Here is a 15,518-nt window from a genome sequence, read left to right as displayed (position 1 = left end):
GACACCTGTGAGAGCAACATTCACAGTTACCTGAGCTCAGACTTCATGTTCTCATGTCAGAGAATATTACTTTCTTTCTGTTACTTATGATACCCATTTGTATTATCTTTATTGACTAACACTGCTATCAGTTAAACATGTGAGTTAAGCTGCATTACTTTTAAAAATGCAGAAACTGGTTTGAGGTTTAGAGAAATGATCTCACTTTGTGCAGCTCCAGAGGCGTTGGGGACAAAATTCCCTGCATTTCCTCTTTGATCCGACGAGATTCCCACGTTCTCTCTGACACTCTTAATGAAGCCTTGAGCTTTGGATCATGGTGCAGAAGGGGGGACTGATTCTCTTGGTGGATGTGGGCTCCAGGGTGCAGGTGGGCCTCGTGGTTAAAATGGGCCTCGTCATGCAAGTGGGAGTCTGAATGAAATCAAAAACGACGGTTTAGAGACAAAAAGGTTTTCAACCTGTCTGCTTACAGACTAAGAACAGGTGGGTTCTTAGTCCTGGCCCACCTTGGTGGATGTGGGCCTCATCGTGCAGATGGACGTCCTGGTGTAAATGGACCCCCTGGTGCAGGTGTGCGTTCTGGTGAAGCAGGTTTGCCTGAAGAAGGAGAGAGTTTCTCCGCAGGGGGCTCATCCTGTGGCTCAGGATGGGCTCAGCTGGAGGTTTGTTGGCACCTTCTACTCCCAGACTGATAGCTGTACCTGTCATGATGGAAGCCTGCACAACCAAATGTATGAATTCATGCACACAAATTCAGATTTTATTAATACATTTGATATATTTGATATTAAAAAACAAGCTATCATCCCGTCAGCTCCTTAAAATTAAAAAAAATTTTCTCATCTGTTTAATTTTGTGCATCTACGTTACTTACTGGTGAGTTAAAATCAAATTATGTTAGTGGATTTTTAAGGATTTTATAAAGTCTTTGTAGTTTTCACTAAGTTATGAAATCTATCCAAGGATGCCAACAAACCTCGATCTCTCTGAGAAGTTCAGACTGACCACAAGTCTCCAGGTCTTCTAGAGCCTGACACCAAAAACTGTCATCCGGATCCAGCAGAATACCATCTGGTGCTTGGCCAATAAATCTGCCAAGGAAAATCAAGAATGAATTCAGTCAGTGGAACATGATGATAAATAAATACATTCCAGGTTCAACACAAAGCACAGTCAGAGTGGAGATGCAGTGGTGATAGGTTGTAACAAATGTTTGAAATAAAGGCAGTTTTAAGGACCACAACCTGCACCAATAGTTCACTGCAATTACAAACCATTGATTTGAAATTCTAATTAAATTAAATGTGCTGAATGTGTGTAAGGTTTGAGCAGCCAAAGTCTTTTCATACTGCAGACAAAGGAAGCTTTTATAAAACAATACAGTTTTCCCACATATAAATAAATCAAAATGAATGAATTTATAGGAAAATCTGCATAAATACAAACTAATGTAAATTAAAGCCAGAATCAAAAGTATTAGTTTCTGAAAGTCCAGCGCCGTTTGCGACATCCAGGCTGTGTGATATATCACACCTGGTTTTATAAAAATACAGATATGGGAGAGAAAGGAGAATTCATTTCCCTATGAAGCCTGGCTGAAACCTTTTCTGATTAATAAATGAATAAACTGCATCTTGAATCCTGTTCAAGAAGACAAGAGAGGGTTAACGTTGATTGGATTTGTACATAGAGCAAAAAAAGAGAGAATTTAAACTCTTCTATAGTACAAACTAAATAATTGTTGATAACAACAGAAGAAGAGGTGAAGTTTACTAAAGGATTTAGAGGTTCTGGGACTATAAAACATTACTGTCCAAACAGAACAAACAGAACAAACGGATCGGATCGTCAGGTTTGTGTCTCACTTCACCCTCTGATGATCTGATGAAACGTATGCAGGACAGTTTTCAAAACCTTTTAGAGGTTGTGCTGCCTCTTCCATTTCACTGTTATGAATCGTCTTTGTCTGAAACCTTGTTTACTTATTTATTGGTTGGACCACTTTATTCTGTGACGCTCATGTTTGAAAAAACAGCAGCTGTGTGTTGCATCTTTGATCTAAGACAATAAGATTAAAATCAAATGGTCTGCATTACATGCAATAACAATAAAACATCAAAGCCTGCAGAAGGTAATGCTATCTGTGCCTGAAGTTACTTTGTATAAAATAGATACGACAGAAACATACCTCTTCCTCACAATTCACTAAATATTTCTTAAAGCTTTGATTTGGAGATGTGGTTTCAGATTTATAAACAACTGAACCAAAATATAAGAATATTTATCTTATAACATATATAGGAGGGAAGAACAGTAGATTAGTGAATTCCAAAAACATGAGGAACAAACTTTTTATTGTCATTATTAAAATGTATGTAATGTAACTGAATTTCAGACGTTAATTCAGTTTTGATTCTTTTTTCTCTCCACTCTGAGTTGAGTTATATAACTCCCGTAGATACGACAGGTTTAACCTCCTGACTCATCGCTCGGCACGCAGAGATACAAACACAGATTCTCTCACTCACTCTGTTATTCAATCACCTTACAGGAACATGTGCTTCACTAACTACTGGAGCTCAGAGGGGCCAGAAAAGAAGGGCAGTTAATGATCAAAAATGTGATCATTTCTAAGTAAATCTATTCCATCATGTCTGTCCTCATTTCTTCCATCATTGCTTCTGCTTTTAAACAACTTCAGTCATTCTGTTATCTACTCCCCTTGTTTCAGTTTCAGGGTTTTCTGGTCCGATTCTTGTCAGCCATGAGTCAAATCTTTGTTTGTTTAAACCATAACCCAAGTTTTCTTTTTTTTTGTTTGTCTTTCCAACATCTTTCAGGTTAATGTTTGTGTGAACGTACTCTCTGGATTCAGCTCTAATGGATTCTTTACATGTGACAGACACAGACCCATAAATAAAAAGGTTTCTTTTCTTCACTGCAGTTGAAAAGTCATTATTTTTGAAGGTATGGACATTTTAACCTATAAAGTGCAAAACTGTCTGCCTTTGAGCCAAACTGGTTCTGTTACTCATCCAGTTCACTTTACACCAGTTCTTTTTGTTTCCCTCTCCGAAGCACCAGCTCTACCATCAGAAACAAGTTCTGCCTAAACCTTTTGGGTCCAGTGGAAAAAATGCTTTTACTGGGTCCTGAAGCAACAGCAACAGAAAACAAGAATGTTTAATTAAATCCAACGTTTAAGCTTTGATTTACGTGATCTGAAATAAAGAACATTAATGAAAAACTGGGTCTCAATGAACTAAGACAAGCTACATGTTTTTCATTTTCAGTAGGAAGACAATCAGTGGATTTTTGTGAAAATATTGCTCATAGCTGTTTGAAACTGAACACTGGCAGTATCTTTAATTAAAAAACTCCCTGAAATATCTCCAGAGGTACATTTTGTTTTCTGCTTGAAATTAATATTACAACATAAAACAGTGTTTATAAATCAAACTGGTAATATTGGAACCACCTTTTACAGGGATCATTAGAGAAATTCATTGGTTTATGAAGTACAACCTGTGTTACAGGTCTTTACCAAATGCAGAATAACAAAGTTTGGCTGATGTAAATGACAGACTTTCTTATTATATATATATTAATCACTAGTTCAGGTCTAGCATTGGAACTGATTTGGTGGAAAACATTTTGAAATCTCTTTTTTTTCTCTGTAAACGTGCCGCCAACATGAAGACAACAGCTGTAATGGATTCCTCTATTAGCCAACCAGGAGGACAGATAACTCAGCTGAAATAGTGACAATGAAGCAACAGCAGAAAACTTTGGGAAATCAAAGTCCTTGATCATGATTTTTTTTAGCTAATTTGAGAAGCAATAAAAAACGTCCTAAGATATCCTAAGGAAAGATCTTGCTGTTGGATGATGCTATTAGTGTTTAATCAAACCACGCCTGAAGGTTCAGCTCAGTCGTACCCTGGTGGTTTGTCCCACTCATCCTCACTGAAGCCTCCATCACTAAACGGGTAGTTCTTCCTTCTTCCAGGAGGTGGCGTTGTGCTACGTTGCTGTTTGGAGCTACGCCACTCATGTGGATGGAGGGCGATGCCCGCTCCTTGTTGTGCGTACGTACCTGTGGAAAAACAAGATTTAAGAAGCCCTTTTGATAGAAAGGAAATGTTCCTTGTTATGTAGCGCTACTTTAAAAGAACAAACTGCATGAGCAAATCTTGGCTAGCTTACCTTGGCTGCCGTATCCTGCGTCCAGTCCAGAACCGTCCCAGGACTCCAAGGCCGAGTCCACACTCGGTATAGTTGTGGAGTAAAGTTCTGACAGCTTATTGGTCTGTTGGCTGTCTGTCAAATCATCCTCCTCTGGGTCACTGACCTCATTCTCTGTCGCATCCTCAGCGTCTGCTGCTTTCCTCTCCTCTAAATCTTTGACATAAAGAAAAAATACATTTTATTTGGATTTCTCGCTGAGAAGTTGATGAAAAAACAGACTGGCATCTGCAACCATGGTTTTCTAAAGCTACTTGGTGTCAAAATGGTCTGCAGATGTCTGCTGTATCTTATGTATGTTGTGTGTTTTTTAACATCCCAGAATCTCTTTCTTTTCCTGAGCAGGTTTCTTCCACTACTCTTAATTTTGACCCTCCCAGCTCCCTTACTTGTGTCCTTTCTTCAGGTGACTCATGCATTGTGTTGGTCTACTGTTAGACCAACACACACAGCCTCTGAAGTGCAGCTTTCACTCTGGCTTGGTAAGGATGATAGATTGTTGCAAAATCAGCGACATGCAACTGGCTTCCTTGGAACTGACTGCATGATCCACTGAGTTTGATTGCATTATGTAGCTGGACTGAACTGAACTGTTCAATAGATTTTCATTTCATAAGAAAGAGCTCAGAATGTGAAGACTTCTTCATTTTCTTCACATAAATTCTATAAAAATATGAAGACACTTTGTGGTCTAATTTTCATGCAGTCAGGACTGCAGTCAGTTTGGACTCGATACTCACTGTCCAGCTGTTTTTTAATTTTGAGGGTCACCGTCTCTCCGGCCATCTGAAGCAGATGGATGGCTTCGCTCAGCGGCTTCCCTTTCAGACTGACGCTGTTGATGGCCAATATCCGGTCACCCACATGAATAGCGCCCGTCCTGGACACACACACACACACACACACACACACACACACACACACACACACACACACACACACACACACACACACATTTATTCTCACAGTGATCAGGTTCACAGTAAGTTCAGGAGAAAATACATTTTTTTGAACATTCTGAATGAACTTCTTCAGCTCAAAATTAGGTCAAAATGAACAATTACCATCTTTAATTTGACTGTGAACATGTTGCAGAGTTTTTATCCTTATTCCATACTTCTATCAGGAACAGAAAAGATAAATATTTCTTTAAGAAATTAACGTTTAAAGAATCCTTGAGACAACTAAAGTGTGGGTCAGTCTAGTGCTGTTTACTGCTGTCATTCAAACAAAACAACACATGAAATAAAAACTTTTGACCTACTTTGACAGATAACATTCATCTACTGCTGTTATCTCAAATAGTAGGTATTGCACACTTATATTGGAGTCAATAAAGGCAGCAGCATGCAGTGTGTAGTTAAGTAGGCAGTAGATAGTCATGATTTTTCTACATGTGCTTGTTGAACTACACAAATGCACATAAACACAAAACAATAAGAGTGAATGAGGATTTCTTTGTACATGAGATACTGATCTCAGTTTCTCTCCTGCATTTTCTTCTCTGTTAGGCTGAACTAAGTTTAATTATAGGGAACTTTTAGCACAACAGTTCAGTCCAGGATGCAGAACAATTACATCACAATCTCTGAGAAGTGGGTCACAGTGAGCTGGTGCATGTGTGTGTGTGTGTGTGTGTGTGTGTGTGTGTGTGTGTGTGTGAAATAAGCAGTGTGTCTTCCAGTGGAGTTACACGTGAGCTGCCATCTTAATGTGAAATATGAAACTGGTGTTGCCTGGTGACCTGCATACATTCACCAATACATTGAGGACTCAATAAAAGCTGATGTCATCATCTGCTCAGGCTTGTTGCTATGGACACTGGCTGCTAACCTGGCTCATATTTCACATCTGTCATCTCCAGGTGTCATGTGACACTGCGCTGGTGGTGAGGAAACCTTTTGGAGCTCCAAACATCATCTGTCATCAATCTTGATGTGAGTAAACATTTATTTCTGAGGATCTTTGAGCACTGAGCCAGAGGGCGTATCAGTTTTTTCACTTGTTCACATATAGGTTGATGTTCTCAGTGCTTCGTCATCCATGCGTGGTCAGACTGACTCTGAGAAGATGATGTAGAGTATATGATGACTCAGCTGAGATTCCTGGACCATCAACTGGGAGTGACCGACCGGTGAGCAATGGAGGCTCAACGTGTCTCTGAATAAGGATTTACTCTAAACTGCTCATCGAACACAAATTCATGTTTAGAAGGCAGTGGTTTACCATGGGGCTCTATTCCACATACATATATGTCATTTGAAACTAAAGCAGAATATGGATGGAAAAGTTTTCAAATAGAAAGCAGCAGCCTAGATTTCTGATCCAAGTGTTGCAGTGCATGTAGTACCTCTCTGCAAGGCCTCGCTTGGTCAGGCCGGATATAGTGATGGGGTCAAAAGGCTCCTCTGTGCCTGAGATGGTTATACCCAGAGGGCCTCCATAGCGCTTCAGCTCCACAGTGTAGATGATGCTGCCTGACGTCTCCTGCTCATCTGCAACAAACAGACACACTCTAATGTTTCAGGTCTAAGGAGAAGTCAATACCGTCTGGTGTGCGATGCTCATCTGATATGCAAACACACCAACACAAGAGCTCTGGTGCACCAGTGGATACAGTGTCACGTTCCCAGCTCACTTTGAAACACAAACAGAGACATAGACGTCGTTACAGAAGTAGGTCAAAGCTCTCCTCAAGACTGCACTGGTGAGGAAGATACAGTTTCCATGGGAACTAGAGAAAATTCTGCGTTTCATCCGATCGAAAAAACACATCAGTTGTGCGAGTTTATCCCTGCATGTGTGCACACAAGAGAGCAGCCTACAGGACGCCTCAGTTGTTGTGTTTGGAGAGAAGAATGCACACTGCTGCCTCCCTTTGTTAAAGCAATGTTTGTTTCACTGCATGATGATTTTGACTACACAATGATTTCATATAAAAATATGATTAGACATACCTAAACTTACAAATGTATGATGAGTAACAAGACTGTAATATTAGAAAATAGGCTACAAACCAATATTTCTTTTCCAAAGATTTCAACAGGAATACAGAATATTAAGTTGTTGAGGAAAGATAAAGTTAAGAAAATGGTTTTACTTTATTTAGACTGAAAAAAATGTTCAGGCCCTTTCGCTCTATTTATATATTAGACTCTTGCTTATGTTGGTGTGTTGGAGAGTTCAAGCTCAGCTCAGTGACTGAAACGTCCTGAGGTTGTGAATCAAGCCAAAAACATTTTCCTTTCCCTTTTTCATTTCTGTTTGCCGCTTTTAAATGTCTCAGCTCCAGGAGAGCAGCAAAATACACTCAATCATACAATGTTTATGCATTTTGGTTTTATAAACTGTGTGTTTTTAGCTGAGGTTATGTTGACCTCATTTCTGCTAAAAACAAGGTGATTTCAGTCAAATCTTTTCTAAAAGTGAGACCAATTTACTGATGTTGACTCCGATGGCTTCATGAATTCAAGTGATTCTAACTGGTTACAATTTTTTTCTGTTTTAAAAAAAATGAAATTTATGTTCCCATCTATTGTTCTTGTATGGGAGGGAAAAAGCCTTTCACTGTTGCAACTTTTAAATCGCAGAAGACAGCACCACCTTGTGGTTAAACAAAGTTTTGCAGCTCTGTAAAAATTTTTTTTAAAACCAATTATAATAAAAATACTAATAAAATGAATGAATACATAAATAAAAAGTTTGATCCATTAAACATTTTTTTAGGATAATTCTCACTCTCAAGCCTTGCAATCACAGAATTACCTGAGTTGTCCTCGTCTTTGCGTATCTTTAATTTGACCAGCTCCTCACACTGTTGGAGAATATGCTCTGCGTCTTCCTTGGAACAATTCTCCAGCCTGATGTTGTCAATCGCCAAAAGCTTGTCGCCAGGCTCCAGAGTCCCAGTTCTGAATAAGAGCCAGGATGACAGGTGACAGGGGGCAGAAAGTGAAGTGAGGAAGAGGAAACCAACAGGCCAGCCTTGTGATAGAGCTGTGCAGTAGCATAATAAAGAATGTGTTGTGAGGGCGGGTCCTTTGAATAAATTATATGGAATACCTGTGAGCCATGCTGCCTTTCTTGATGTCAGAAATGATGAGCGGCTCTCCAGGCTTCTTGCTGGCTTTGAAAGGAGACCAGATCACATTAAAGATCAGAAACAGTGAACAGTAAAGTCAAACGGTGCCGTCACTAACAAATAATCACCAGCATGTCAGAGTGCTGCATAAACACCTGCACTGAATAAAATACATGTTATAATTGAATGAATGGCAGAAATTAATACATTACATTTTATGGAAAATAAGTATGCTGTTATTCTTAATATTTAATATATTGATAGGTACTTTTCCTTGAACCTAAATAAAGAACCACAGACAACGTATATATGAATTTTATGACAAAGCTTTTGCAAAAGGAGAAGTCTCCGATATCAGCTTCTCCAAGCTGTTCACAGAGAGTTCTGATCTCCTTCCACCCGAGCTCCTGTTTTATTGTCAAAGAAAAACAGCCAAGGGGGCAGTTAGTAAAAACAGCAGAGGTCGTAAAACATGTAACTTAAACAACCAGCAACCCAATTCCAGGTGTGATAACTGATCTACGATCTGAGCCCGGTTCAAATCTCGGTCAAGCTGTTAACTAGACAAAATACAACTGCTAACATGAAGATAAACAGACAATCCTGACCTCCAGGTCAGAAGAGAAACAGAACACTTTAAACAGACTGAATTTGAACTAAAACTAAAGTAATAACAAAATGATAATACCGAAAATTCTCTAACATATATATATATTGGTTACAATGACAATGACCTGAGGAGAGTCGGGCTCAGCAGATGGCACCATTACACCGCTTTCTGTCTGAGGCTAATGGATTAAAGCTTTAAATAAATGTTATATAACATCAATTATTAACCATTTATTACCTTTTTGATACAAAAACACAGAGCGAAGACATTTAAACAGGATCTGTATCGGATAACAGTACCATCCTCTACATATACACATATAAATGATTATAGCATGATTTAAAACACTAATGTGGTTTAATCTGAGGCATCAAAGTAATTTATCTGCACTATGTCTAAAGCATCATGAGATATCGGAGGGTAAAATGACATAAATGTGTTTATTAAAACTGTGATTCTGGTCAGTGCAGCATTTAAGGTTTGGAACTGAAATACGTGGAAAGGTTTAAAGGTTCTAAACATTTATGCGCAGAACTACATCAGGACATGTGCACAGTGTGAGCAGAACTGTTTTATTCTCAATAAATCAGCTCCATTAGCCTTTTTGTTTCTTAACCATGTTGGAGAAAATAAACCTTTTTTTTTCTCTCAGTCTTTTAACTTAAGCAGTTGACAACATTGCAGGCTGAATTTGCAGAGACAGCCCAGAGAGCCATGACCTGATTCTGTGTTACAGCCATACATAGATCTCATTTAGACACGAGTCCCTGATATTCATAGCTGTTGTTTAGATCTATATATTTAATCTAAATTTAGAGCTAAAGCATAACTGCCTGGTCTCAAAGTGGTTTAGGCTTGGACTTTTGATTTAGTAACATATACTGATCTAAAACTTTTGTCAGCTGTTTGACTGCTGTAATATTAATATCAGGAAAATATTCAGTAACAATATCAAATAGAGACTATTGGTAATTATGTTATTCAGAGATTTACTTCTGCTGATGGACAGAAAGATGCATTTTATCCTAAAGTGTAGTTAAACAGCTGAGCTCTACAGGATGTGGCACTGACCACAGCACTCTTCTTCAGGATCATCACAGACCAGGTTAATGTGCTGCTGCAGGAGAAAAGGTCAGTTGTGCAGCAAGAATGAACATTTCCAACCAGAAATACCTGACCAGCCCTGGAGAGAGGGACTCCAACACAGAGTGGAGTCAGTGCAGACAGAACGTTGCAGAGGATGAGTTTAAAATTCATAATAATGTCATTAAAGTCGTCATATGCACCAAACTGAACAAGCAGTCAGAGATCACAGTCAGGAGAGATTACTAATGCTCCTTTGTTTTACACAAGTCTGTCGAAGCTTTTTGAGCTTCTAATAAAAGTCTTAGTCATAAAATAACCATTTACTTTTAAACCAAATATTTGCCAAGTTAAGCCTAGATGTTTCTGATCTGTTAAGATATTGTTTAGACATCTTATCAACAGAAAATGCCCACTGGAAAGAACAAGAAGTCTTCCTTTTTATCAGTAGACAGCTTTGAAAATTGTGCATCACATGAAGGCATTTCCTGTTAGAAAGAGATTTTTCCACTGATTCTTAATGACAGAGAAAAAAATAATGATAAAAAATAACTTCAGTCAGTTCTGACTGGCTGCTTGTTAATTCTTTTGATGAAGATGATGGTCTTTTCTTTTAGCAAATCGGTCAAGATTATTGGTGAACTGTGAGTGAACCGAAGCTGTGAGTTATAATAAAGCCTCAAACAGACGTTACCATGCAACTCAAAGGAAGAATAAACATTCAGTGCAGACCATTCCCACTGAATGGCTTCGCTTTAAAGAGTGTTATCATTAACATGTCAAGATCTGCATTAAACATGTGCTATGACAGCCTCCAGTGTCAGAGAGGAGGAACTAATGTCAGCAGGAACTAATGAACTAATGTCATGTCTTCAGCTAAAACTGGGTTCCTAGTCACTGATAAAAGTAGGATATGTACAGGTGCAGCAGAAAACCCTTTGAAAATAAACAAAATCAACTCCTTCATGTATGAGTCTAAGACAACAGAAACATGCTGCTGTTGAATGAGGTTGTTAAAAGGTTTCTATGCTGTTTTATAAAAGCTGTTCATGTTTTCAGCTGATTGGTTCTGGGATGACCAGGAAGAACATACTGTGTATGTCGGGTCGTGTGTTTGGATGGGACGTCCAGCGAGATTCAAACATTCTGCCAGCGGTGCTGCGAAACAAAAACCAGATCATACTGGGAAGGATTTGTGTTTTCCTACCACTGATGGTGAGCCCCAGCTCCACTCCTCTTTTCTTTGGTAACTTGACATGGAACGTCCCACTGCTAGGCACCACTGACTCTGCAACAAAAACACACAGTGTTCAGAACCCGCAGACATGACAAAATAATAAAAAAGCAACAGATAAGTACATTTATCCAGCTTAACATTTGTAATTACATTTGGTTTATCTGCTCTTTCCTGCACTGAACTGCATTTCTGCAGGCAATTATCGACTTCAAATCCTTATGCTTGAAGGAATAACATTAATTCACAAGTTAAACTGTACACAGACACATAACCCTGAGCTCTGTTGGTACTTTAAAGCTTAGTTTTAAAAACTGAGATCAGCTCTTCATTTAAATATCATAAAACACTTCAAATTTTCACCCTTCAGTGAAGCTGAAATTAGGGTAAATAACATCCTTCTTCACAAACAAAGAAAGGTGATCTATGCACAAACCCAGAGAAAACAAGCTTTGGAAGTCCTGCATGGTGCATTCCTGTTGTTATGGCAACATGAAGGTCATTTTAAACACTGAAGGTCTCATTTTGACCATAATGCCCAGGAATGGAGGCTCATGAAGTCCATAAACCTACAGCTGGTTCATATTGAGGCTGGTCTGTAGTCACACCAGACGTTAACTGAACCAGAGCTCATTTGGAAGTGAACTGAAACCGCCTTAAAAAGCTGGTTTGGGTCCAGTTGGTTGCTACACACCAGCGTTTCCTGAGTGAATTCAGAACTACATAAAAGGTCGGGACCAAAGTCTGGTTTGGTTATAGCCGACCAAAAGGTTCAGGTGTGAAAATATCCACAAGTTTTACACAATTGCTAACATTTCAAGTACACCAGTTCAATGCTGTGAAACTAACAGGAAACTGAATGTGATGTGAACAACCAACCCTCATTGTGAAGAAAAAAGTGCAGAGTTGAACAAGATGTCTGTTAATGTTAATTCCTCCATCTGTTCAACCAAAGAAATCCAGCTCAATGGGAGAAACCCCAGAAGGAGGACTGATGGGAGATGAGAATTGGGAGGAATTGTGCTGGAAGGTGGTGGCCAGACTGGATCTAATGAGTCAGTCCACAAATCTCAGAAGTAGTGAGAGCCTTGGGACACAACTCTCAGTACTGATGAAGACCAGTCACATTAAGTATAAGGACATAATCCATCCATTATCTAAAGATGTACTCTCTTAAAAATTCACCACATTCAGCTGCTTCTTTTCATAAACCTTCCCCATCAAAACTTCATCAATTCAAAAACAGAAACTGATTAAACTTTAACCCGTATGTTGGTTGTTCAAAACTTTCCAAATGCAATCTGATGTAATTTTCCTTCCACACAGAAACGAGAGCCGAGACAATTCTCTAAATGAACTAGAAGCCTTTCAGTGGAGTTAAAAGCCTTTTGACGGGGCCATGCCCTGCTGTAAAAAGATACAATTATTCTGTGCAAGCCTGACAGATTACCCAGACAGAGCAGAAGTATTCACAGTGTTTGTAATTAGAATAAAACAAAACAATTAAAGTGTAATTAAGTCTTCATACCCCAAGAAATGTGTTACCCTTATGATGCTAAATGAAGACCCTAATGTGTTGGAATTGAAAGAGACGCAGGAAGTTGGAGATAGCTTGTTCGCTCCACAAACCTGCTACATCAAACTCGATTTCCAGCGCGACCTTATTGGTCAATGCAGCGTCTCGGAGAAGTTGATTGGCTTCCTCGAGCGTTCCGTCTTCTGTGGGGATTCCGTTGATTGACAAAAGACGGTCTCCAACCTGCAGCAGGCCACACCTACAACAGTTATCAAGGTGGTGTCAGGATACATGAACACATAAAGACATGTTTAAAGTTAGGCAGTGAGAATATAAGTTCCACTGAAAGCACTGGGAGGTCTGAGATGTTCCTTGGTCTGCATATCATCACTACAGAGACACAGAAACCAAAACGCTTCGTAAACATGTTCCATGACGGTTCAACCACACAGGACTGTGTGATGAAACTCCAGATACTCTTTAAGATCTTTAAGATTAAGATTGTTGATGTATTGATCTTACTGCAGTAAATCAGTTGCTTCTTAATTGATCTGCTCCATTTACCTTAGAAGTCAAACTTTCTTCACACCAGTAGAACAAAATCCTTTTCTGTTGAAGGCTCTAAGTTTTAGGAAGTTTTGTACGTTATGGAGACTAAGAAGGTAATTGTTTTTCTGATACACTGGCCAATTTGAATGACAGAATTACAGGTAACGGTGTTTGGAGGAGTCAAGTTGAAGCTTTCAAAACTAAGAACAAAAGTTACTCTAACTGCCAAGCATGGTAGTGGCAGCGTCATGCTGAGGATCTGCTTTGCTATTGAACCATTCAGATGCCAAACATAATGATGATTACAATTTCTTTATACATAGAATACATTTATCTAAAGGTTTATTTTTGCCATCCAGACCAAACATTATATTATTGGCTGGTAACACAAAAATATTAATATGCATCTTTTTTTATTTTATGGGAGAGAAGCACAGACATACCAAATTTCAGAGAACTTTCTTTTTTTTAACTGCCACCTACTGGTAAGTCTGTTTACCTTTCAGCCTGTCGTCCCGGTGAATCTGATGTGTTTAGTTGGCTTTAGTTGGTTTGAGAAGTCATGCAATCTGTGATCCCTGAATTCTGTGAAACTAAAATCTAATGAAACCAGTCTGCTAGGTTGAACTTCAAGCCTTTTCAAAATCTGTCAAGACTGTGAAAAGTGTGAAGTTTGTCCCCAGTTTAAGAGTCCTTGGAGGCAGGCAGCTGTGATGTGGAATTAAAATAAATATACTCAACGATTCCTCCGGCAGCAGCAAGAGGCAGCAAACTAATTAGTGTTTTTAGCGTGGGCACTAATGGAATAGGGAATGTGGCCTCAGGGTGTGGAAACACACCCAGCACTCAAAGAAGCAATTCATAGGATGGAAATATTGGCCAGTAAACAACCACACAACAAAGACACAATGGATAATTAGGTTTTAACCATCTAAATTAAATGCAGTTGTGTAGAAGTGAGCAGCAGGAAGCTCCAACGTGCAAACAAAACATGCACCAAATCACACATATCATGGAAAAGCTCCATGAAACTTAAGCACATGTTCACACGCCTACATGAAGCACAGTCAGGTGGAGCTGCTAACGCCGGACATCATTCTCACACATCCTCCCACTGAAACACCAATATCTCAGAACCACAGCGAGTAGCACTGCTAATGCAGCATTAAAATCAATACATATGCACAGCCAGCCACAGAGAGGCAGAGCAGCAGTAAAATACATTACAACTCTGTTACAGCTCTTTAAAGTGAAACAGGCTGCTGCTTGCAGTCAATCTTTACTCTGACTTCTACAAAATAGAATTATCAATCTATTCTGAAGAACCAATTTTCTGATCAGCCTTCATGTGAGACTCAGCACTTTCATACAGTGTTTAATAAGACTTTGGTTATTTAAAGTTTCCAGTAATTTTGAACTTTTTACCAAACTTTTTACGTTAGTTGTAGTCGCCTGGTTTCTGTATTTTCATGCGTAAACGTTCTGATACAGTTTTGTTAAAAACTAGATTGTTTTCCATCTAAAACAGTAGAAGAAGAGATGGAAGAAGAGTTGCTGTATCTTAATCAGATCATCCTGGGTAATAAGTTTTTCATTATTAGCATTATTTATTTTTCTTGATTCAAAAAAGAAAACAGTTTTATTACTCTGAAGTGAAACTTATTAAAAAAGAAGCCATGTACCTCTTTTAATAATGTATGTTGCTTTTTATTATAAATTTATCACTATAGTTAAGTGACTTATACAGAACTAGCCTTGGCTTTCCAAGGAAAGGCTAGAATCTGATGGATCTGATTTATTTATTTTACTTTAGTATCACACAACTCAACAGGTTTTTTGGAATATCAGTAAAAAAAAAAAAAATCAATTCAGCAAAAGAAAAGTAAACAAGTATTGAATCTTTCTCAGAGATCAGAGTCCAAACGTGTCAGTAGGTGTGTGTGCTCACCTTTCGGCTGAGCTGTCCGGCTCGATGAATCGAATGAGTGGAGGTGCAGAGAGAGTTTCAGTTGCAAATATTCCTCCCTGCAGCTGCACTCCAAAGCCGTTGAGAGGATCACCTGTTAAGACGACCTCACTGGTCTCTACATGGACCACCTGACCGCCAGGACCAACCGAACTCGATGCCAGGGACACTAATCAAACACATGTACATGTTTTAGATGGATTGTTTGTAAAATGTGATCATCTGTCCGGC

At 38.9% G+C, this 15,518-nt stretch overlaps 1 protein-coding gene across 6 annotated transcripts in view; it reads right to left on the bottom strand.

Moving 5' to 3' along the window:
* LOC122834268 (glutamate receptor-interacting protein 2-like) overlaps positions 1-15,518 on the bottom strand; it is a 100,298-nt gene that overhangs the window by 5,090 nt on the left and 79,690 nt on the right. For all 6 annotated transcript variants that reach the window (XM_044122536.1, XM_044122537.1, XM_044122538.1 and 3 more), the window contains exons 12-23: positions 15,270-15,456; positions 12,886-13,031; positions 11,230-11,310; positions 8,311-8,374; positions 8,014-8,159; positions 6,599-6,743; positions 4,989-5,128; positions 4,210-4,404; positions 3,943-4,099; positions 980-1,094; positions 510-720; positions 206-414 (exon numbers count right to left, since the gene is read on the bottom strand). In XM_044122536.1, coding sequence (XP_043978471.1) covers positions 206-414; positions 510-720; positions 980-1,094; positions 3,943-4,099; positions 4,210-4,404; positions 4,989-5,128; positions 6,599-6,743; positions 8,014-8,159; positions 8,311-8,374; positions 11,230-11,310; positions 12,886-13,031; positions 15,270-15,456 — 1,796 coding nt within the window. The remainder of the gene's footprint in view (positions 1-205; positions 415-509; positions 721-979; positions 1,095-3,942; positions 4,100-4,209; positions 4,405-4,988; positions 5,129-6,598; positions 6,744-8,013; positions 8,160-8,310; positions 8,375-11,229; positions 11,311-12,885; positions 13,032-15,269; positions 15,457-15,518) is intronic.

Source organism: Gambusia affinis, linkage group LG07 (assembly GCF_019740435.1).
Source record: "Gambusia affinis linkage group LG07, SWU_Gaff_1.0, whole genome shotgun sequence".
NCBI classification, from domain to species: Eukaryota; Metazoa; Chordata; class Actinopteri; order Cyprinodontiformes; family Poeciliidae; genus Gambusia; species Gambusia affinis.
Note: the sequence above shows the minus strand (reverse complement) of the source record. Positions and strands in the feature narration are given on the sequence as shown.